Raw genomic sequence first — 23337 nt, 5'->3', positions numbered from 1 at the left:
TTTGGGCAACAGTTAGGGCTTTGTCCCTCAATGCCCCCGAGCTGTGAATTATAGATTGATATGTATGTTTATACAGACAAAAAAGATCAATATCTTACTATATGTGCCTATAAAATTAATATAAGGGGAGTCAGTGTGGCAAAAAATGGACTTCCTTTGATGACAGAAATATGCATTAAGGTAAAACATACTGTGTTGTCTTTATTTTCCAAGGCTTCTCTTGCTTCTTCATAGGTACACCTTTCTTCTAAGCACTCTCTTTCCAAATTACCATAAAACAGCTCTTCTAAATGTATAAGATTAGCTCGCTTCTGTCTCCCAAGCACTGCATTTGCGTTATGTGTTGAAAGAAACACTGAAAAAGAAAATATATCCAAGGTAAATATAAATTAAATAAATGTATAAATTAATTATATTGTGACACTGTTCTGAAGTAGATTTAACTATCCTAAGTCCAGATTTAGAAACTGTCAGAACATAGTAGTGCTTGTGCTGTATGATAAAGAGAATTTAATGTAATTTAATAAACAATAAATTAGATGGAAAGAGTAGCTAAACAGTTCTGTGTGAACTGGTGTAGGGCACATACCTTCGAAGTCTGGTAAGTTATTATAAAACATTTATAGACTACTATAACCTATTGCAGGTGAAAAAAGCATATATTTTTGAAAGTTAATCCAATCTAGCTAGTAAAACACAATTATTTGGTGTAATTTCAATTGGCATGCAGTAGAATGCAGCGTCTGAGTGCATTTGGGTTATTTGCAACACAGTAAATAAGTAAGGCAGTTCAGTAAGAAACATCAACTTCTGTATTTGTCTAACAATATAGACAAGGTCACTGTTACAGCAGTTTTCTCTCATTCTCATCTGAAAGGTGAATTCCTCATTCCATCTTTTGGACTCTTCACTGAAATATACCCCATCCGATTCCATCTAAGTTAAGATCTACATTCTTCTCAGATGCAGAGATGCTCATCTTCTGTTCCAATTTTTAATTTTTTATAATGGCAGTCTTTATTAAAAGTATTTATAATGTAAACATTCATACAGAAAATAGAAATACAGCTTCTCCCTTTCATAGACTAATACAGTATTAATCATTTTGCATGCCATTTGGCCATATCTGTGGCAGTTTTTACTAGATCTAAATTTATAGCTTAACAAATACATGTTTTAACCCAACCATTAGATATAATTTTCTACTGTTGAAAAATGAAAGCTAAAAAAGCTGCTATAAACACTTCTTATCAATATCATTTTAGATTTTGTTAAATGCATATCTGAGGAACTTAATCCAAACTATAAAATCTAACTTTGTTTATTAATGGTAAAATACTTCCAGTCATGGAACCAATGCCATAAACTGGTCTTTTCCAAACACCTGCCTTTTCAGGGCAAGACTACACCAAATAAAGTTAATCAGCATCAGGTTGTGTAAACCTCTAGAAATCATCAGAATCTCAGCAATACAGGTTGTATACACCTCTAGTTACCATCAGAATATCAGCTCCAGCTATTAACTAGTTTTGCGGGCGATCAGAGCTACATGCAGGCTAGTTTTGAAAATAAGTAACTAGATAAGACAGAAAATCTTGCATAAATCTCATCCCAGTTGTCTATCCATCATCTAATATGCCCTTACCAAACATATATTTTCAATTAGGTTTAAGCCCCATAAGTTGAGACTCATCATGCAAAGGCTTGACTCCCCCCTCCACCTTGATATACCTTGGGTGTTACCACTCACCATCACAATTATTATTCTAAAATAACCAGTATTTACTACTGACATCATTAATATAGTTCTGTATAACATGCTTTAACTATAAATACTGCCACCAACAAAAGGTGATCTTTGGAAACTTGATTTTGGAATCATTAAACATGCAAATGTCTTGTTACAGACATCCCTAACAGAAAGAATGCATGCTTTAACCCATTTTCTGGAAAAGGGACCTGTCACTGAGATTAATCAAAGGGTGGGCCCATAACACTGAGTACATAGAGTAATTTTACACTTAGGAACTCCACACCACAATCAAGCAGCAAAATAGGCCTAATAGAGATATGCATTTTAAACAGTGGCATCCCGTAGTAGCTATGACAGTGTTTTGTAGAAGGCATCGCTGTATTTCTCTTAGACTTTGAAATAAACAGCTTTGAATACCACTACTCCACAGAAAAGTTGAAATAGCTTAATGGATTGTATCAATGTCATTAGAATACACTGCATGAGAAATAAGCTTGAGGATAAACAATATTTTATGCAGTATTAGCATTTTGACAGCTTACAGTTTTCTCAAAAAGGGGCATACATTGTTTGCTCCTAGCAAATAACAGATTCCTAGCTTCAAATAAAACTGTCTTTGCAGTACCATGTTATTAAAATGGTATATCATGTTCAAATCAACATATGCATGTTCCATCACTACAGATATTGACAATTCATCAGAACTTCTCCAAACTTCCAATGCAGGCAGATACAAGATAAAAATAACAGTTTTACTATAAAGTTACTGATAGGATTGAAACCATTGAAAATATATCCAGAGTTCTCAGTACAGGGTGAATACATGTACAGGGTTTTCTCAGCCAAAATACTCAATTTTCCATGAACCAAAAAAATTAATTGTCCACGAACCAAGAGGATGAGACAGAATCTAGCCCTTGAGCAGAAATAGTGGCCTTTTAAAATGAGCTGACAGATGACGGTCTACCACAAAGGCTACTAAGCCAAAACATGGAGGCAGGATAGAGCCATCCCTATCTAGTGTCCCTTCTAAGTCAAAAGGATGATAAAGCATTGTTTGAAAATATTCTGGCTGATGGGTTAATATACCACTTGCATTGTTTAATAAAACTCTCCAGAAAGCCTAAAGTGCCCAACATTGCCAAAATAAAAAAATCACTGAAGAGCATTTGAGGCCTTTTAGAAATCAGTCAGCACACTTGCAGCAGTTTCTTCTGAACTTTTGGGTGGGAGGTTGGCATAATGGTTAAGGTGTTTACCTTACAGACACAAGGTGCAGGGTTTGATTCTCACATTGGGCAATTGGCTAGGCTTAAAATGGCCCACAAGGGAAGTTAGCCTAGTACTAATCTATGAACTTATGAACTAGAAATCATACATTAAATGTAAAGCCAGAACCTAATTATTTCTGGCCTGTCACAGAACAAATAATAAACATTTGTGAGTACCTAGTAAAAAGAAAAGGAACAACCCTCCCAAACATAGGGGACAGTGTTTTATAGCATATGTTTTCAGATTAATTTGAATGATAGACATGGACCTGTAATATGAAGGATGTGTCTTCTCCTTATCAGGCTTAAGAAGCATAATTACTTTATCCAGTCTGGACTCTTCAGATCCCTCTTTGCCTTACCTCTGTGTAAAAATTGAACAGGGAAATAACCAACTATTTTATAAATTAAAAAAAAAAATCAGAGGTATGCCCATCATACCCATGGGTCTTCTCTGAGCTTAACCCATCAATGGCTGCAAGTATCTCAAAAAAATAATGAGCTTATCTAAATGCCAAAACATTTCTTCCATGGTGTTTTGTACTTTTGACCTCAAATAGGCATGTCTGAAAATCATTAATCTGCTTACAGTCAGAAGTAGTCAATCTTTCAGGATGTTTCTTTAAGATCAGTATAACCATTTTGCTAGCCCTTTCTTCACATTTATGGACTATTAACTTCTATGATATAAATCCCTTTGGCCAGCAAAATAACTATGAATGCTCCCAACTCTAATAAGTTCTCTGAAAAATACTATTCTTATACTTCAGCTTATTATCTCTGATCTTCGGATACAAAGTCCCATCCTTACAACATTGACTCATAAATTGGTCTTCCAGTCTCCTAAAATGACCCTCTAAATTGTTTAGCATCTTTAGCCTCTTTTTATTTCTCTTAGCCTTAATCTTACTGACTTCCTTATTTCAATAATACTTAAGGAAACTTCATTAGAAAAATATGTAGTTTAACTTGCTGAATCCACTACAGATGCTGTCTATCCAACTCCTTAATTCTTTAGCCTTGTAATATTTTTAGTAACATGCAGATCAAATCACCACTAAGGGTTAGAGGTCAACAGTGACCAGTCACTAAGAGTCAGCATAAGCACTGAGTGATTTGATAAAGCAGCCAGCACTATTTGTAATTCCACTACATTTTTGCAATTATAACTGGATAGAAAACAATAGCTAAGACTACAAGGCACTCCGTTACCAGAACCATAAATAGTATAATCTTTATCATTGTTGGCATTACTTTTCAGACATCAATCAAATTATAATCATCAACCAATGTTCTTAGCTCTATTGTTATTTTTGTTGGTCTTCTGATACTTTATAATAGCCTACTCACTCAATGGTCAATAGCCATGTTAATGTCCTTTCTAATGATTAAGAGATATTGATTTCTTGAAACATCTTCTGAACAGAACTCACATAATATTAATTTGGGTATTAAATGTATCCCTTCTTTATAGAATTAGCAGAACTATAAAACTTAGCATCTTGCCATTTATTAAAAAAACTCATATTTGTATCTGTTTCCTGCAACAAATTGTACTGTCCATCCTAAATTTTGTTACTATTTCATTAGCCTATATAGCTGTGACTACTCCTTTAACATTAAAAAAGGGCTGCAAACCATCTCCTCAGCTTACTATTTATTAAAGAGTTGAGCACTTTTGTTCACAAATATCACATGAACTTCATTACAGCAACCGAGTAAAACAGACGCAAACCTTATATACATGTATAAATTAATTATTTAACCAGTCATAAAATCGATTACATAAAATATTACTTACCATTGAATTAAATAGATTGTTATACAAACCACAACCATTACAATGTTGATAAAAAGCAATAAATTATCTCAATGTAAACTTGCATCTGGAACACATTTTATGTTTATATGCTCATTTAAACCTGGTGGACTATCAGTTTTAAGAATCAACTTAGAAGGTTGCTAAAATAGTACGCATTTTCCTGAAGGAAATAAAGTCTGTAATCCGAATGTCTGTCATTATTTAATTACTTCAGTCCTCACTGATTTGAATGAAAATCAAATATTTTATGAGGAACATACCAAAAATATGAGTCATATATTTGGACATTCTGCAAAATTCTGGATAGTTGGGAGTTATGGCGCTACTTACCTGTACCACAACTACTTACATAATAGTGAATGAGTCAATGACTTCAAAATTTTTACTCTAGGGGGAAAACAGTAAATGCTATTTTTTTGTGGCATTTATACCCATTTACTCCTATCATGGAAGTCATGGTGCAGGCAAATACAATGGAGCTTTGTGTGGTTGTGTGTGTCTGTGACATACCTCTCAGCTGTACAGATTTTCACAGAATGTTCAGATTTTTGTCTTATATTTTTGGTGTGTTCCTTATAAAATCTGTGCTTTTCTGGCAAATAGTTGAGGATTGAAGTCATTAAATAATGACAAACATTTGAGTTTAGGAATCCACATCCTTCAGAATATTCATGCTAATGCAAAACCTATTATTCTATCAACTTTCTAAGTTTGTAAGAGCAATATTTAAAATGTATCCCTATATGTCCCCCCATCATTTTAGGCTTTGTCCAGATTTTTTGTTCTAAGAGGTTGAGAGGTGTGGTCTGTGAGTGTGTGCATGTGTGGACTTGGGGGTGCATGTTTTTAAGGGCACAAATGCAGCTGAATGTGTGTGTTTTGTGTGTGTGTGTGTGTGTGTGTGTGTGTGTGTGTGTGTGTGTGTGTGTGTGTATGATCACAGTACAGGAATTAGGTAGGAAATGCCATTAATACGGCACTAATGAGTTGTTCCTCTGTGTAACTTTACCACATCTCTCAAGTGGAAATTCTCTCCATTATGCTGACTGACCATGCTACATTGATCAACTAGCATGGGTGGAGAGAATATGTTTCAATCCTAGCCATAGTGTCAGAAAAGTTTTGTTTATCCAGGACTGAGTTTTCAAAAGATAAGAAGAAATTATTTTCTGAGAGTTTGTGTACTGAGATATTTTTAGAAATAGGAAAATTATACTGTTTCATAAAATTAACATTATAAAAAAACTGAACAATAACAATTTTCTTCAACATCATTTTATGTTTTAACTGATTAATTGCAGCAATTTGTAATTCACTTGGTTTTGGAACTATTAATGCTCATACGGAACCATTGCATGTCTTCATACTTGCTAACCAACATCTAGTAATATCTCCAGTAAAGTGCACTAATTAGGCATGCTCACAATTTTTCTGTCTCCCAGCATGGCATTTTACTCTATCCCCAGGATTCACTATCCTTCCACGCGGGACTAGCTTAGTCCTGCATGGAAGCAGCTGTTTAGGAGCAAGACGGCTGTGCTCCATGCATATTAATGAAGGCACTCTGCCTGAGCTCCTAATCTTACACGGAGTGTGAAAGAGTGCAGGGGGCATGTCTGAGAGCAAAGCTCTCAGAATATACACGCCCCTGCAATGAAGAACAGCAGACAAGTTATAAAATAATGAGCAAGATCGCACATAGGTGTATGTATACCTGCAGCAATATCTACCCACGTGTACAAGAGCAATAGTTAAAACAACAAATATAAAGAATTTTTTGTTAAGAAACACATTAAATTTAACCTTAGATGTGCAGGTTTGCCCATTGCTTAGCTACAGTTAATGCAGCTTAAATGGCAGAAGAGGATAAAAAGCAAGATATATGCAAATGAAGCAGTACAGCAATAGTGTAGTGGGCAGAGCATTCGCCTGACAAGCAGTCATTCCCAGTTTGAGTCCCACTGCAGCACATACCATTTTCCATGTCAAATCACTTTATGACCAATATTTTTAGTTGCATAACCTACTAAATAACATATATTTGTGAAATGAAGTACTGCATTAAATGCAGATGTGAGGTGTCAGTGTCATAATGTTGCAAAGTCCACATATAATCACATGTGTCCCATACAGCATATGTACACAGGAATCAGGGATACAAATGGAAGGTAAAATACGTAATGAATGATAACTCTATACAGCATCCAAATCCCCCACCTTCCCAAGAACCATCAGACATTACTGTCTAAATTACTGCAGTGGTGAGAGGGAGTAAGCATTAATAAGCAAGTGTAAGAACTATTAAGTAGTAGTAAGTGGGAGCAAGCATATTTAAGCACTAGTAAGTGGGTTTAAGCCCGTTTGTGCGGGGGTAAGCAATGTGCACATAGTTTAAGCAATATTGAAGTTAACTCTCTGTAAGCATATTTAACCAAAGGTTAGCATAGCTTACCCTCGTGCAAACCCATGCAAACACGCTTACAAGTGCTTAAAAGTGCCTTAATCACTCTGGATCCAACAGTCGCTGTTCTGGCCAGAAACAAAATAAACAGCCTTTGCAGATCTTGAACCCAGGACCCTGTACACTACAGTCACAGTAATTAACCACTAAGCCATCAGAACAGTACATAGGATTGAAGTATTACCAGACAAATCATCACTATAGGAAAATCAAACTGAACATGTGAAAGGACTCTATATAGAGTCTTATTGTTGTATAACCTACTACATAACATAAATATGTGAACTGGAGTAGTGCAGTAAGCCGAGATATGAGGCGTAATTGTAATAAAGTGTTGAAGTCCCCTAATAAACACAAGGACCCCATACAGTGTACTTACACATGAATCATGGATACCAGACACATATATAACATGTAATGAATAATAAATCAATACCAAAGAGCAAATATAATGCAAGTTAAATATTAAGCAATGTTAAGCATTGCACAGCCCAGCTTAGTAGGTGTAAGCAATGTGTAGGCTAGGTAACTCATTTTACCCATTTGTATACCCATTTAAACAATGCCAACCTTAGGTAAGCAGGTTTGCCCATAGCTTAGCCTTTTTAAAACCATCCAATCATGGCAAAATGCAGGAAATTGGCCCTATTTAAACCCAACAGGCCAGAATACATCTCATAACTGGTTGTAGCATCCCCTTGCAGGCACTATGTCTGGAATGGGAGAGGGTGTGTGCTTTCGAGTGCAGTGCTGGGGCATCCAGGAGTCCAGAGTCATGGCAGGACTCCTTGTGAAAGACCATGAGCAGAGACTGCTGCAGGGCCTGTACCAGGGTTCTCAATATAAAGAAGCCTGGGACCATCTCGCCTGTAACCTCACCAGTGTCACTGGTATACCCAGAATTGGTGAGCAGGTCAGGCATCACTATGCTGACCTGAAGCAGTGAAAGGGGGATCTCTTGGATCAGTGGATCCAAGAGGCTAGGAGGACAGGGGAGGTCCCAGCTGTGTGTAAGTATCACTCCACTACCTGTTTAATAATTTCCAGCTCATGTATAATATGGATAGGTATGGTTAAATACTCCTCTTATGTCCTTCACAGCACCAAGTGAGCAGGCTGTGAACTAGGAGGCCCATGGATGTCACTTGGGAAGGTTGTGATGCGAGGCAGGTTAGTAATACTCTTGCATGTACTGTCATAGGAAATAAATCTAAAAGTATTAGTAAGTTAATTGCCTGTATAAAACCTGTATTGTTTAAGGCAAGTATTGCATACACCAGAGAATATGGCAGGAAGAGTCTCATATAGGTTGTATGTATATAGAAGCATAATAGCCTGATAATAAAGGTCTAACTGCTGGACTGCATGTGTTTACTTTGGTATCATATGGTAATGAAGATTTTCAATCACTTAATAGTACTGTTGTATTATGCAGTGTTACCCACACTGTGTAACATAAATAAAATATGTAGGAATGTCTGTATATGGCTGGTGTAATCCCCAGAGGTCATTTAGTACAACTGAGAGAGACATAGACAGAAAAAAGTGAAAAGACAGACAACAAAATTAAATAGCACACACAACTAAGATGTGAACTGTTGCATTTTTAGCACACACAGCCATGGTTCAAGTTCTGGGAGTGGTAGTAGTCTGCATACAGAATCATACCCCACAACTGTACAGATATGTCCAGAATGTCCAGTAAATTAGCCCATATCTGCTGCCTGTCACTCTGTCCCCCTGGGAAATCAGAGGAATGATAGGTTTATAGGTAGGTGCTAGGCTATCTGCCCAAAGGCATTTATAAGCTTAGCTGGAATGTGTTGGCTTTCGTCGCCCCCTTAGATTAGTTCCCTGTGCCTCTGTCCAACAGAGCCATTGAAGTGATCTGTTTCCCATCCACTTGTCAAGGTTTCTCTTGAAGAAGGAAGTTTCTCTGTTCCCCTGTGAGAGCGTGAGTTGCATCTAGAAGCTGAATTTGCCCCCGGTTTAAATGAATCTATTAATATGAAGTGTTTTTTATTAATTAGACAACACTAGTGCTGATTTGGTTTTATATAACAAACACACATTTTTTCATAAAAAGTGTTTTGATATTTAATAATTATACAAATACACATAATCATTTTATTTTGTGTGTCTTTAAAAGTTCTAATTTTATATGACATCACGAAACATGTGATTGATTTTAAATGTATAAATTGTATGTGAGTGGATGGATAATGATTTCTGAAGAAGTTCACAAGTGAATAAATGTGAATGAAATCGCTAGATTTGTGTCTGTATTTTTAAGTCATTGGATTTATCACTGGCATTCTTTTTGAAGTTTGCTGTTTGTGACTGTGTTCCAGTTTCCCAGTTATTTACTATTTGGTCTTTGTGTTCATGATTTTTCTTGGCTTCTAAGTATGTCACAGGACACACTCTTGAATTTATCTACTCACTCGGTTCCTGACAATTTTGCTCTGTTTTCTGAGCAAATTATGAGCGTCATTACCACTGCAACTCAAAGAGGACTAGAAGGTGCAGTTATCGGTAGCGGCAGATCTCCAGAGGGATATTGTGTTTCCGGAGTAGGTCGGAAGACTATAACTAATGCACCGGATACACTAGTCAACAAGACGTGGGCTGAAGAGCTGCCATTAAGTTTGAATGGCGTTTTGGATTATATTCTTCAAAATAAGAACAATCCTTTCACCGAATTATTTCAGCCAGAGGTAAATAATTCTATAATTGAAGAGACATCTTCTGGCTTTTTTTTAGAGCAAAAAACTTGTAAACAGACTATTTATGAACTTGAGAAAACAACTTTAAAATACGTAATGCTGGACATTGAAATATGTTATTTAAGTGAATGTGTGAAATGGAAATGTGTTCCACAAAGTCTAAGGACTAATAAGTTTCCTAATTGTGTCCCCTTCAGTGACAATTTGTATCATCAACTTGTTGACACATTTAATGATTTTGGCATTAAACTAATGAACATTTTAATAGAGTATTATGTTAAACAAATGGGAGAAGTGAAAAACAAAATGAATGATTTAGATAAAAAGATAAAAAACTTTTCCTGTTTTTCTTGTTTTGACAATTTGTACTGTAGTATTGCAGCTAAGGCAGACAGACAGAGAGCCACGATAGTGGCTAGGAAACAAAGAAAGTTTAAAAGAGATATTAATGCTTATGTTAGCAACACTGCCTATTCGGTGAAAAACAACAGAGCTCATAATGCACACAATAACAACATCAGTACAGAGACAGATTTTAAAGCGAATAAGCCTGTTACATCTAATGCCAATGTTAACAGTGGTAATAATAACAATTCTTCTGTTATCTCCACAGATAATAATGGTGATAAGTCAGTAGGTGGGTCTGAGGTCAATTTGCAGAATAATAATAATGATGGTGCCATTTCTTGTAACAACGAAGGAGCAAATAATTCTAACACTAATGCCCTTTTCTGTGGACAAACAAGGGAACAAGAGAGGACCTACCTGGTCCAAAGTGGTTCAGAACAAGGGCAAAGGAAGGACCAAAGGCAAGAAGAAGTGGTAGTTGTATCAGATTATTCAGAGTATGAGATACAAATCCACAGTTTATCAAAATTAGTTCTTTCTCAGCCCTCAGTTCAGCTTATCAAGAAGGGATTTTCATTTATTCCGAGGAATTCCTTCAATATAGCTAGAATTTTAATTGATTTTAGGCTTACTTTAAAGAAGCTTAATTTAAGATACATTCTCAATGATATTCATCACTAGGTCCCTATTACAGGTCCTAAAAAACCTTGTGTTTAAAATCCACCACTTTTAGGCACACTCCAAGTATTTCAGAATATATGTGAGGCAGGATTTAGAGCAATAAAACATAATACAAGTATACGTAATTTGGAAGCTTTAGAAGTAGAAGCTCTTAAAACTCTCAGTGACAACAGTGAGGTAAGAGTTATGAAGGAAGATAAAGGAGGTAAAATAGTTTTGATGGATACTGACACCTATAATGTGTCTATTCAGAACATGTTAAATGATGACAAAACTTATAAGAACGTGGAAGCTAATTTTGTTTTTCAGAGTTTTATTAAACTGGACACTTGTCTTTTTGATATGTTTTGTCAAGGTGAACTAGACCATCAAAGTTATACTTATTTATTAGTTGAACATCCACAAATGGCTCATCTGTTTGGTATTCCAAAAATACAAAAGAATAGCTTAAATCCTCCTTTTAGACCTATTATTTCTGCACATAATTCTAAGACTGAGCCTCTTTCAATTTGGTTAGATTTTTTTCTAAACCCTATTATGCAAGTTTCCAAATATTATCTTAGAGAATTCTGGCATTTATTAGAATTGCTTCGTGACTTTGAAAATTTAGGGAAGTCATTTTCCTTTGCCTCTCTGGATGTAGTGTCCTTATATACGTGCATTGATCAAGAAATAGGTGTTGATTTTATGAGGGAATATTTAACTTCTAATAGTAATTATAATAATATCAAAATCAACACCATCTGTACCTTGATGGAATTAGTACTTGACAACAATTTTTTTTACATTTAACAAGGTAATATATAAACAAATTGCTGGAGTTGCAATAGGAGCCAAAGTAGCACCAGCATATGCTAACCTTGTTATGGCCAATTGGGAAAATAAATTCATTGATCACAACAACTTTGGAAATAATATTTTATTCTATCGTCGATATATAGATGATTTATTTTTTCTTTGGCATGGTACTTTAGAAAAGTTTGAAGAATTTGTCAAATTTTTAAATAGTACTACTACTTTTTTAAGGTTTTCTATTGGAGATTTTGGGGAGAGTTTGAACTTTCAAGATCTGCATGTGACTTATGACACCACTTCTAAGCAATTTATTAGTGGAATTTATAGAAAAGTGACATTTTCAAATCAGTATTTACATAGAAATAGTTTGCATCCTAATCACATGAAAAATGAGTAGTGAAGGGACAACTTATTAGAATCAGTAGGTTAACATCGCAGGATGCAAATTTTTCTCAGGAAGTAGATTTATTTACATCTTTTTTTATAGCTGGGGGATACGATTCAGCATGGATAAAAAATATTGTTAAAGAAGTATTAGTACTTAGAAAAGATAAAGCTTCCCCTATATTGTTATCTTATTCTACAGTTTCTGAGAAAAATAAAAATAAAAATAAAATGAACAGAGTATCACATGAACCTGACAAAGATTTTTCATGTGCATTTGTTTTGCCTATCACAAATGAGATGTGGTGTATCAAACAGATTATCGTGGATAATTGGAAGGTACTCCTGGGGAACCAAGATTTGATAAAAGTTATAGGTGATAGACCTAATTTTATTTTCAAGAGAACTAAAAACATCAAGAATATGTTAGAATGGGGAACTAAATTAAGTGAAAATTATAAAGGTTCAAATATTACAACTAAGGGCACTTATGCATGTCAAAATTGTAGACAATGTAGATACATAAGTAATTCCTCTTCCATTTATTTTCCACACCTGGAAAAGATTTATTGGTCAAAAAATTATTTTACATGTAGCACTGATAAAGTGGTTTACACAGCTCAATGTTCTACATGTTTTAGTTTTTATATAGGTATGACTACAATATGTCTCCGTATAAGGATTATTGAGCATCTTTTGGCCATAAAGAAAAAAGATCTAGTCAATGCTTTGGCCAAACATTCTTTGGTTTGTAATAATTTTAAGAAATTTATTTTTTCAGTTTTAGATTACGTTCCATCAGGGGCATTTATGGGTGACATCAAAGTTCTTTTAGAATGTAAAGAGTCTCTTTGGCAGTTGCATCTAGGATCTGATTTTGCCCCTGGTTTAAATGAATCTATAAATATGAAGTGTTTTTTATTAATTAGACAACACTAGTGCTGATTTGGTATTATATAACAAACACATTTTTTCATAAAAAGTGTTTTGATATTTAATAATTATACAAATACACATAATCATTTTATTTTGTGTGTCTTTAAAAGTTCTAATTTTATATGACATCATGAAACATATAATTGATTTAAAATGTATAAATTATATGTGAGTGGATGGATAATTATTTCTGAAGAAGTTCACAAGTGAATAAATGTGAATGAAAGCGCTAGATTTGTGTCCGTATTTTTAAGTCATTGGATTTATCACTGGCGTTCTTTTTGAAGTTTTCTCTTGAAGAATGTTAGCAAGGAGCTCTGCCTAATCTAGACTTGAATCTTGTTCCAGAGCCTGGGAAGTCTCTGGGACAGGAATCTATCCCTCCAGCACGTCCTATTTATTGTTGTGGTGAGGTTTAGATCCCTAGAGTGTGTGGCTCGAAGGGATATGGTTTTCTTTAGGTGGAGCATATCCATCAGTTCTGGGTTGGACATGGCCTTATATGTCAGGCAGAGATCACCTCTGAATAGGTGGTATGCAACTGAGTACAGCTGGAGTTTCTTCAGTCGAGCTGCATAGGGCATCTGTTTGAGGCCAGTGATCCTCTTGGCGAGGTACTTCTGTGGTCTTTCCAGCTGTTGCAGGTGTCTTGTAAGGTACATCCCAAATGGGGCGTTGTACTCTATGATGGGTCTGATGAGTGATGTGTAGAGGGACACAATGACCTCTTTTGATCTGGATGCAAACCCTTTTGTGATTAGGTGGGCCACATAGAAGGATTTTCTAACCACTTTGGCAATGTGATTATCAAAGGAGAGGTTACTATCTACTTGGGTCCCCAGATCCCTTATTACGTCTTCCATATTTAGGGGGCTAACACCTATGTGCCAGTTTGTGGGTACTTTGTTTTTTCCAAAGGGGATGACTATGCACTTTTTGGCATTTAGCTTGAGGCCATGGTTTTGACACTAGGTATCTGTCTCAGTGAGACCCTTTTGGAGGATGTCTGTGTCAGCTGGGTAGTCAATTATAGCCCCTAGTTTGCAGTCGTCTGTAAACTTGGTCAGCCATAGTCCTCCTGTGCTTGCCTGTACCTCTGAGAAGTATATGCTGAACAGGAGGGGTCCTAGGACTGAGCCCTGGGGAATGCCACTTGTAACTGGTTTAGAGTCAGACCTAGCTCCTGCAACTCTTACCATGTGGGTTCTGTCCGTGAGCCAGTTGGCAACTCATCTCATGATGTAGGGGTTTATGTTCAGGCTGGTAAGTTTGTCTATAATACCTGAATGGGGAATAGTGTCGAAGGCCTTTGTGAGGTCTAGGTAGGCTGTGTGGACCACTTTTCCCCCGTCTATAGCCTTGGTAACTGTCTCAAAGAAGTCCACCAGGTTTAGGAGGCATGATCTGCCCTTAACAAATCCGAACTGGGTAGGGTCCAGTTTTTGGAGTTTCCCAATGTCTCTGTTAATGAGATCCATGATGATGCGCTGCATAACCTTGCAGACTAAGCTAGTCAGGCTTATAGGGTGATAGTTCCTGGGGTCTGTTGTGGCTCCACCTTTATGGTGCAGAATAACCATTGCTGTGTGCCACTCTATGGGCATGTAGCCTGTGGAGAGGCTGAGTTTGAACAGTGTGTTTAGGTGAGGGGGTAGTTCATCTTTGAGCTGGTGTAGGACGTAGCCTGTGACACTGTCCGGTCCTATTGATGCAGTGTTTTTGGCCTTGGAAAGGGCTGTTTTAACCTGAGTGTCTGTGATTTCAGGGGCACTACATTCTTGTGGTATAGTTATGGGCCCTTTTGGGGGTGAGGGGGGTGAAGTTTGCACCAAACCTGTCTGCCAGGATGTTGGCTATATCAGTCAGTTCAGAGTATTTTGTGCCATTCTGCACTAACACAGAGCAGGTCTGAGAATTGCCACTTAGATTCTTGACATAGCTAAAGAATGCCTTGTGGTTATCTTTGGAGTTCTTGGCAATTTTTCTTTTGAAGCTAGCCTTAGATGATTTTATGAGGGATCGTAGTTTCTTGCTGATACTGATCAGGGATGTCTTCCCTTCTTGGGATTTTACTCTTTTCTGTACTAGTTTCCTCCTTCTATTGTATAGCTTGTTTATGGCAGGGGTCCACCAGACTGGTTTCCTTTTTTTTGGAGGAGTAAGTCTTGGTTTTGCTTGGGATAGCACGATCCATGCATTCTTGTAGGTGCCCATAGAGTGCATTAGTAATGGATTTTGCACCTTGGACAGCATTATCCTTTAGCATGGGGGGGGGGGGAGGCTTCGAAACTTTACACTTCGGTCTTAAGTAACGTGAAGTTTGCTTTTGAAAAGTTTTTCATGGTGGTTTCTTAGACCGGGGGTGGAATGTGGATATCCAGAGTGATTAGTTTATGGTCAGATTTAACCAGAGGGGTTGACCTCCAGTGTGGAACATTGATCGCCCATGTTGGTGATGACCAGGTCCAATATGTTGTCACCTCTGGTGGGGGTGTTGACCAGTTGATCCAGGACATTTGAGTTTATAAATTCTAGGAAATGTTGTGCAAGGGAGTTAGTACTTGAGTAGTTCTCCCAGTTAATGTTTGGGTAATTAAAATCACACAATATCAGGGTGTTTGGTAGGACTTTTATGTTTCTCAGTGTTTCCAGAAATGCGGAATGGGGGTCCTGGGACATGGTGGGTGATCTGTAGCAAGCTACAATTTGAATTGCAGTTTTGCCCGTTGTTAGTTGCATGTGGATGATCTCTGAAGCATCGTGCTGTGTCACTAACCTGGAGGTGTGGGTATCCTTGATGAATATGCATACACCCCCACCTTTTGTATTTCGGTCCAGGTTTTGTGGCCGAAATGTATGGTATGAGTTGTAGCCTGGTAGTGCTGGGGTACTCTCTGGAGCCTTAAACCAGGTTTCCGTTACTGCATATATATCGATTTTCTCCATACTGAGGAGTGCCTCAAGTGCATGCGTTTTGAGGTTTAGAGTTCTGGCATTGAATACCATTACCCTCAGTTTTTTGTTACTTGTGCTATTTACTGCGGTGGGTTTATCTTTTGAGCCTTGCCTAAAAAAAGCACTATGGGCAGTATTCGAAAGCCTAAGGGAGACAGGTGCAAGCCGTCTCTAGCGAAGCAGTGTGGCTTGTTGAGCATGTCATTCCAGGCTGATAGACACTGGATCCCCTTTGAATGACAGCAGAAGCTTAGCCAATTGTTGAAATTGATATTTTTTCTTTATACTGTGGTATCATTCTTGGTGAGGGCAGGATGCTACTCAGGGTCAGGGTCATACCGGCCTGGGCTATGTGATCAGAGAGCTCCTCAATGTATCTTTTCATGTAGTCCAGGGAGGTATGGCTCAGGTCATTCACACCAACATGGACAATGACAGAACCATATTTGTACTTGTTCTGGAGTGATCTCAGTGCTTGTGTTATGTGACAGATCCTGGCACCCGACATGCAGCCGAGTGAGTGGGATGTCAGTGTGTCTGACTATAGAGTCACCTATTGCTAGTGTGTTGGGTATGTTATTTTGTCTTAAGAGCTGTCACTGCGTGGCACACTGGTTTTGTGAAGTATGTGTTTCATGGTTTGTGTTGGGGTGGAGGTTGCTTGGATGTCTGCTTTGGAGGTCTCTGTTGCTTTTGCAGATTTTTATTTAGAGCCTCCAAGTATGTTTTTGTGTATTTTTTGCCAGTGCTGGTTTTATAGGTCTATGTGAGACTGGTGGTGTGATGCAAGTAATTGTCTTCTCCTCTTGACTGCCTGGTCCAGTCTTGGGTTGAGAGAGCTTAGCCTCCAGTTTGGCTGTATAATTGCATCTCTCGCATTTATTAGTGTTTGGTGATAGGAGGAGAGGGTTGTCTGTGTACATGAGGCAGTTGTAACATTGCCTCAAAATGCCCAGATTCACCAGTTGGACCAGAGAGTACACTTGAAACTGCCCTTTGGACATGCCTGGATAGGTACAGTGAACTGTTTTACTGATTGTCTGGTAAGGTCGAATAGAGAGCCTTGCCCTTCTCTACAGTATATGGGGGTCTAGTGCTATGGTTTATTAGTGCTTGCTATGAGTTTTGAGCAAGTGCCGGGCTAAGTGAATGGTTTGAGTGATTAAGTTGAAAGTTTGTCTAGTTCCAATGGAAAAATTGAAGAGTAGACTTTGTGGAGCCGGGAATAGTTATACCCTAGCTAACCTTCGCTGCCCGGTGTGCAAAACCGCGCAAATGCGGGTTTTATAGCAGGGAAATGAAAGAGATGGAAATTAGCCCAAAATGGCCAATAAACTACTAATTTCTGGGCTGAAAGCAGTCCTCCAGGGACAGATAGGCCACTCAAAGCTCCCCTCTCTCACAGGTGAACAGAGAAACTTCCTTCTATCCAAGTAAGGTATGGGCAAACACAGAAACTTGAAACACAGCCCTGAATTCAGCACTAACCTGAAAACTGGACTATACTGGCTTAGAAAGGCGGGAAAACAAGTATATATATATTTTTGCTTGTTTTTTTTCAGAAAATAAAAGCAGATACAATCAAAAAAACACTTTAAATGCACAGAAATGGCTATCACACTTGAGTGTGTAGCCTACAACAGTTAAACAGGAAATTTAAACAAAAAACAACTTTGTTAAAGTGCAGGCAGTAAAATAAGTACAATATATAGCTACAGTGGCGGCTGGGGACTTCAAATCAAAGGGGGGCTGCAGAAGACAGCTGAATGGGTAGGGTCAATGGGAAGGGGTGTGGCCAACCAGAAAGGGGGGAGCTATACTCAAAACCACAAAAACTAACTAAATACACTCCCCGGGTGCCAAACCATCATTATGAGAGTCCAATCAAGACAAAATGAAGTGTAGAAGAATAAAAATATTTCAGTGCATTGGCTGCATGACAGCTTACTTAATATCTAGATGGAAACAAAAAGGTTGTGAGGCATGAAAAAATAAATTACTTTTTGAATACATTAATGGAATGCCAGTCAAAATCAAGTTTAAGAAAAACAAGCAGCACTCAACTCAAACCACTTCTTGCACTGCAGTTCTAATTATAATTTATAGTCAGCTTTATTAAAGTACCAAGTAACATGCTGAAAGTAGAAATCTCTGATGCCCCCACTTGTAAAAATGTTTCTTATCCAAAAAAAGACCTGCTGCCTGACAACTATCTACTTGTTTCATGGGGAAAACATGATCAAAGCAAAAAAATGAAAAGCATCCAAGAAATAAGCTCAAGATACATTGCTTAAAGGATTACTGTACAGGTTATGGACCACACGATTGGCATTCTGTTTAGTTTATGGGTAAAGCCTACAGAGATGACTGGAAGTCTCCAAGTGTAATGAGCTTCTTAAAATAATGTAATCCTGTCCTTTATTACAAATACTGTCATATGCATTTCAATACCCAAGGCTTATACATTATCTAGTTAAGTATTCTCTACATGGCAACAGAAAGGCTTTCAATGTTGGCAATTCTTTAACAGTATGCTTATTAAAGCTTACTTGCATCTTACGATCTCAGCCAAGCTTACCGGATGTTCATTAAAGTATTGCTACTTAAACACAGAGCAACAGGCACTTTGAGTAATAAGCATAAATCAACAGTACAAAAAATATGACAGAAACCAGACCATTCTGGAAAAATCAAGGACAGATGAAAAGCCACTCTAGTACTTGTGCCTACCTTGGATGGGGAGGGGATACTCTGCACATTTACACTGCATAACTACTCCTTGCCTTGCTTCGACACATCCAGAGTCGCTACATGGGGGAGTGGGGTGCAACAAGTATGTCACAATTTGAAATGTCTCTGGCTGACTGTGATGGCCCTGACACATTTGTCATACCTCTCAACCTCAGAGCAAGACATCTGGACAAAGCCATACATAGAAGTGGGACAAAGGCCCAAAAATAAGGACAATTTTTAAATATTGCTCTTATAAACTTAGAAAGATAATAGAATAGGTATTGCATTAGTATGAATTTTCTGAATGGTATGAAATCTGAAACTCAAATGTCTGTCATTCTTTTCTAACTTCAGTCTTTAATGATTTGTCACTAATTTGCCAAAAAAACCCCACAATTTTATGAAAAATGGAAAAAAATGTGATGTAAAAATATAAAATAGCCACACAATACAGCTGGGAACTGGTCAAAGAAGGGACACTTTAATATTAGTACTGCTAACATGAGCAGCTGACAAAATAAAAGAATCTACATGCATTTCTGAAATAAAAGTAATCTATAACTCTGATTATTACAGTTATATTTCTTAATTGTAAACCCTCCATGTTTTCTTCCAAATTGATATTTTGCAGAGGGATTATTAGGGAGAAGAGCAACATTTTGAGCCAAAATCAGGGACAGTTGAGAGGTTTGGCTATGCCTAATTCTATAAAGCAATTTATTTGCATGTACCTCTCAACCTGTTAATGCAATAAATCTGGACAAGGCCAAATATATTGAGGGAACATATAAACAGTACTAAAAATTGCTCTTGTATAAACTGAGACAGTTGATAGAACAACAGGTCTTACTTTAGCATGCATTTTTCTGAAGGTTATAAAGTCTGAAACTCAGTGTGTTATTATTTAGTGACTTAATTCCTAAATGATTTGCCAGAAAACCACAAATTTTATGAGGAACAAACCAAAAATAAGAAGCAAAAATCTATTCATTCTTTGAAAATCTGGACAGTCGGGAGGTATAGTTCAGCTGGGGCTGTCTTTAAGTTTGCCGCCCTTCCCCCTCACAAAAATCATGGTCGAATGGAGCCTCCCCCTGCAGCCATTCCAATGATCCATTACTTCGCTATTTCACTCCATTTACCATAAACACTAATGTGCATACTGATTTACTTCTATGATGATTTGGACTTCACTTGAAAGTTTTATTTTGCATTTTACAGCACAAACACTAAGACATCTGCTAAACAAACCTAGCATTAAAACTTCTCTGCATTGAAACCCACATTCAAAGAAAATACATTTTACCAGTGGCAGATAAAGATTAATTCTGGGCTGTTTTCAAATCATAGGCCCCTTACATATGAAACATACATGTGCTCTTTGATACACCTTCCTATTGTTTTGAACATTTTTCCAGTAAACAGTGAAACAAAACGCATGCACCAATAATGACAAAACTGCCCAATTCCGAATATCTTTGCAGTAAACAATGAAACAAAATGCATGCACCCATAATGACAAAACTGCCCAGTTCAAAACATTTCCATCATACAAGTCTACTCAAGCTTCTGCAGTCCACCATTATCAGTAAATATACACAATTCTACAGTCCACCATTATCAGTAAATATGCACAATATCTGAAGAAGTATGATAAGCTAGTAATATTGCAATAGGAAATTGATGGCAAACTGATAACAGGCTCATAGTTAATATCTTAACTTTTTCAGTATGGCAGCATCCACCCCTTGTGGGAGTAGAACCAACAATCTTCTACATCAAAAGCAAGTACACAACCTGTTGTGCTATTAACAATGCAAGCTGACTTGGCATAAGCAGCACTAAACTTTTCTTCCCCTGCAGCTCTTAGCTCATTGTAAAATCTACTCAATACTCAACTGCATCTCAACTTCACAGCACAAGAAATCTGGAAAAAGCCAAATTTATTTGGGGGGGGGGTGGTCAAAAGCCCAAAAACCAGGGACACATTAAACATTGCTTGTATAATCTTGGAAAGTTGCTAGAATAAAATGCTGTGTTACCACCATACATTTTACTGCCAAGGTCCCTGAGCAAAAGAGTAAGAGCAACATACCACTATGCCATATCAGCTGCTTTGTGAAAGAAAAATGCTGTGTTACCACCGTACATTTTACTGCCAAGGTCCCTGTGCAAAACAGTTAGAGCAACATACCACTACGCCAAATCAGCTGCTTTGTGAAAGAGAGGAAGACTGAAACTTAAATGGCTATCATTTAATGAATTCAATTCTCACCATAGCTGTCAACCTGTTAGCACAAAACACCTGGACAAACCCAGTAATGAGGGAATACAGCCCTCAAACATATTCAGTGAATTCAGTTCTTGCCGTAGCTGTCAACCTTAGCACAAAAAATCTGGACAAAGCCAATAATGGGGTAATACAGTCCCAAAAATAAGGGCAACTTTCAAATATTCATCTTATAAACTTAGGAAATTGCTAGAATAAAAGGTTGTGTTACTAAAAAAATATGAAGTCTGAAATTCAAATGCCTGTCAATTTTACATCTGACGGAACAAAAACAATTTTCAGCAGAGGCCCAGGGAGAAATACTGCAGACACATGTCTTTGTAAAATGGCAGGACACCAGAGCAAATCCACACAAACACAGGGATGAGATGCAGACTCCACACAGAAAGCACCCCAGTCAAGAATCAAACCAGAAAACCTATAGCTGTGAGGCAAAAATACTACCACTGCACCATCAAATATGTAAGAAATTAAACTTTCAGAAACCCAAAGTTTGAAATTCAAATGCCTGTCAATTTTAACATTTGTTAATCAGGACAGTCTGACTTGGAACAAAAAAACAATTTTCAGCAGAGGCCCAGGAAGAAATAATGCAGGCATGTCTTTGTAACATGGGAGGACACAAAAGCAAACCCACACAAACACAGGGAGAAGATGCAGACCCCACACAGAAGGCACCCCAGCCAAGAATCAAACCTAAGAACCTGCAGCTGTGAGACAACAATGCTACCATTGCACCATCGAATATCAAGCACTGCACCGTTTAGAAGCCACAGATATTATGAGGAACAGATCAGATCAAATATGAGGCAAAAATCTGCAAACACAGGGAGAAGATGCAGACCCTACACAGAAAGCACCAGCCAAGAATCAAACCTGAGAACCTGCAGCTGTGAGACAACAATGCTACCACTGCACCATCGAATATCAAGCACTGCACCATTTAGAAGCCACAGATATTATGAGGAACAGATCAGATCAAATATGAGGCAAAAATCTGCAAACACAGGGAGAAGATGCAGACCCTACACAGAAGGCACCCCAGCCAAGAATCAAACCTGAGAACCTGCAGCTGTGAGACAACAATGCTACCACTGCACCATAAAATATCAAGCACTGCAATATTTAGAAACCACAGATATTATGAGGATCAGATCAGATCAAATATGAGGCAAAAATCTACAATCTTTTTACATGGTGGGTAGGGAATTCAGGTCCTTAACACCTGCATACAAGGTACAGGGTTCAAGCCTGAGGTATTCCCTACCACACCACCATGAGGTTGTTCTAGCCACCAGTATATAGCAACTGGGGCACACACACACCCCTCTCTTACCTGGAGGCTATAGCTTACAATTAAGTCCCTGGCCAGCATATATTTTCACTTAAACTAGCAGTGTATGATAGAACAGCATTTCAGAAATAAATCTTCCCACGCATTGAAAGTATTTAAAAGTATCTCATAAAACAAGAACATGAAAGCTTCTCTTGTAAAATAACTGAGATGTCACCTCAAAATATTTTGAGTGATGTAATAAAAAGAACAACCTTTAAGAAAGTCATAGAAAATTTGTAATAGCATGTAATGTTCGGAGGTTATGAGACATTGCATTTTTTTATTCATTTTCATCAAAAGAAGTGAAACGCAGACAAAGGACAGCAGATGATGAAATGATGCCCTGTTTCTATATAACGCATATTCAGTATGTGATATAAACTATTCAAACAAACTTGTCAAATGTAGGTGCTATATTTTAAAGGAAAAATAATGGTGTTCACCATCACATAATTTTATGGTGAATAAAAGCCTCAAAAGATTATGATTTCTTTGAACAACTAGTCCAAAACATATTTTAATAAATGAATACCTTTTTAATCACGTAAAGCAAATACAGATTACAGAAATATTAATTTAAAAGGACTGTTAAAATGATGAAATACAGTGCTTCTAAGAATACTAGCTTTCGTGTAAGAGACCTTGTATTAAAGTTAGACATATGTACAATCTCCAAGGTATCCATCTAACTGGAGAGGTCAGGCCACAAACTGTTAACCTTCACCATCAAAGTATCCAAACTGTCAGAAGCAAGTATCACATAATTTCAGGATTTAAATGTACAAATATCTTGCACTTCTATGATGAGGTCTCCAAATTCACATATAATTATGTTACCTATAATGT

At 37.3% G+C, this 23337-nt stretch overlaps 1 protein-coding gene across 1 annotated transcript in view; it reads right to left on the bottom strand.

Moving 5' to 3' along the window:
• Nucleotides 1-23337, bottom strand: part of PROZ (protein Z, vitamin K dependent plasma glycoprotein) — a 432931-nt gene that overhangs the window by 263095 nt on the left and 146499 nt on the right. The window contains exon 2 of the mRNA XM_044071204.1: nucleotides 192-355. Coding sequence (XP_043927139.1) covers nucleotides 192-355 — 164 coding nt within the window. The remainder of the gene's footprint in view (nucleotides 1-191; nucleotides 356-23337) is intronic.

The sequence above is a fragment of the Protopterus annectens genome, chromosome 5.part0, assembly GCF_019279795.1.
Source record: "Protopterus annectens isolate FY-2018-M chromosome 5.part0, PAN1.0, whole genome shotgun sequence".
NCBI classification, from domain to species: Eukaryota; Metazoa; Chordata; order Ceratodontiformes; family Protopteridae; genus Protopterus; species Protopterus annectens.
This window is presented reverse-complemented; position numbering and strand designations above follow the sequence as displayed.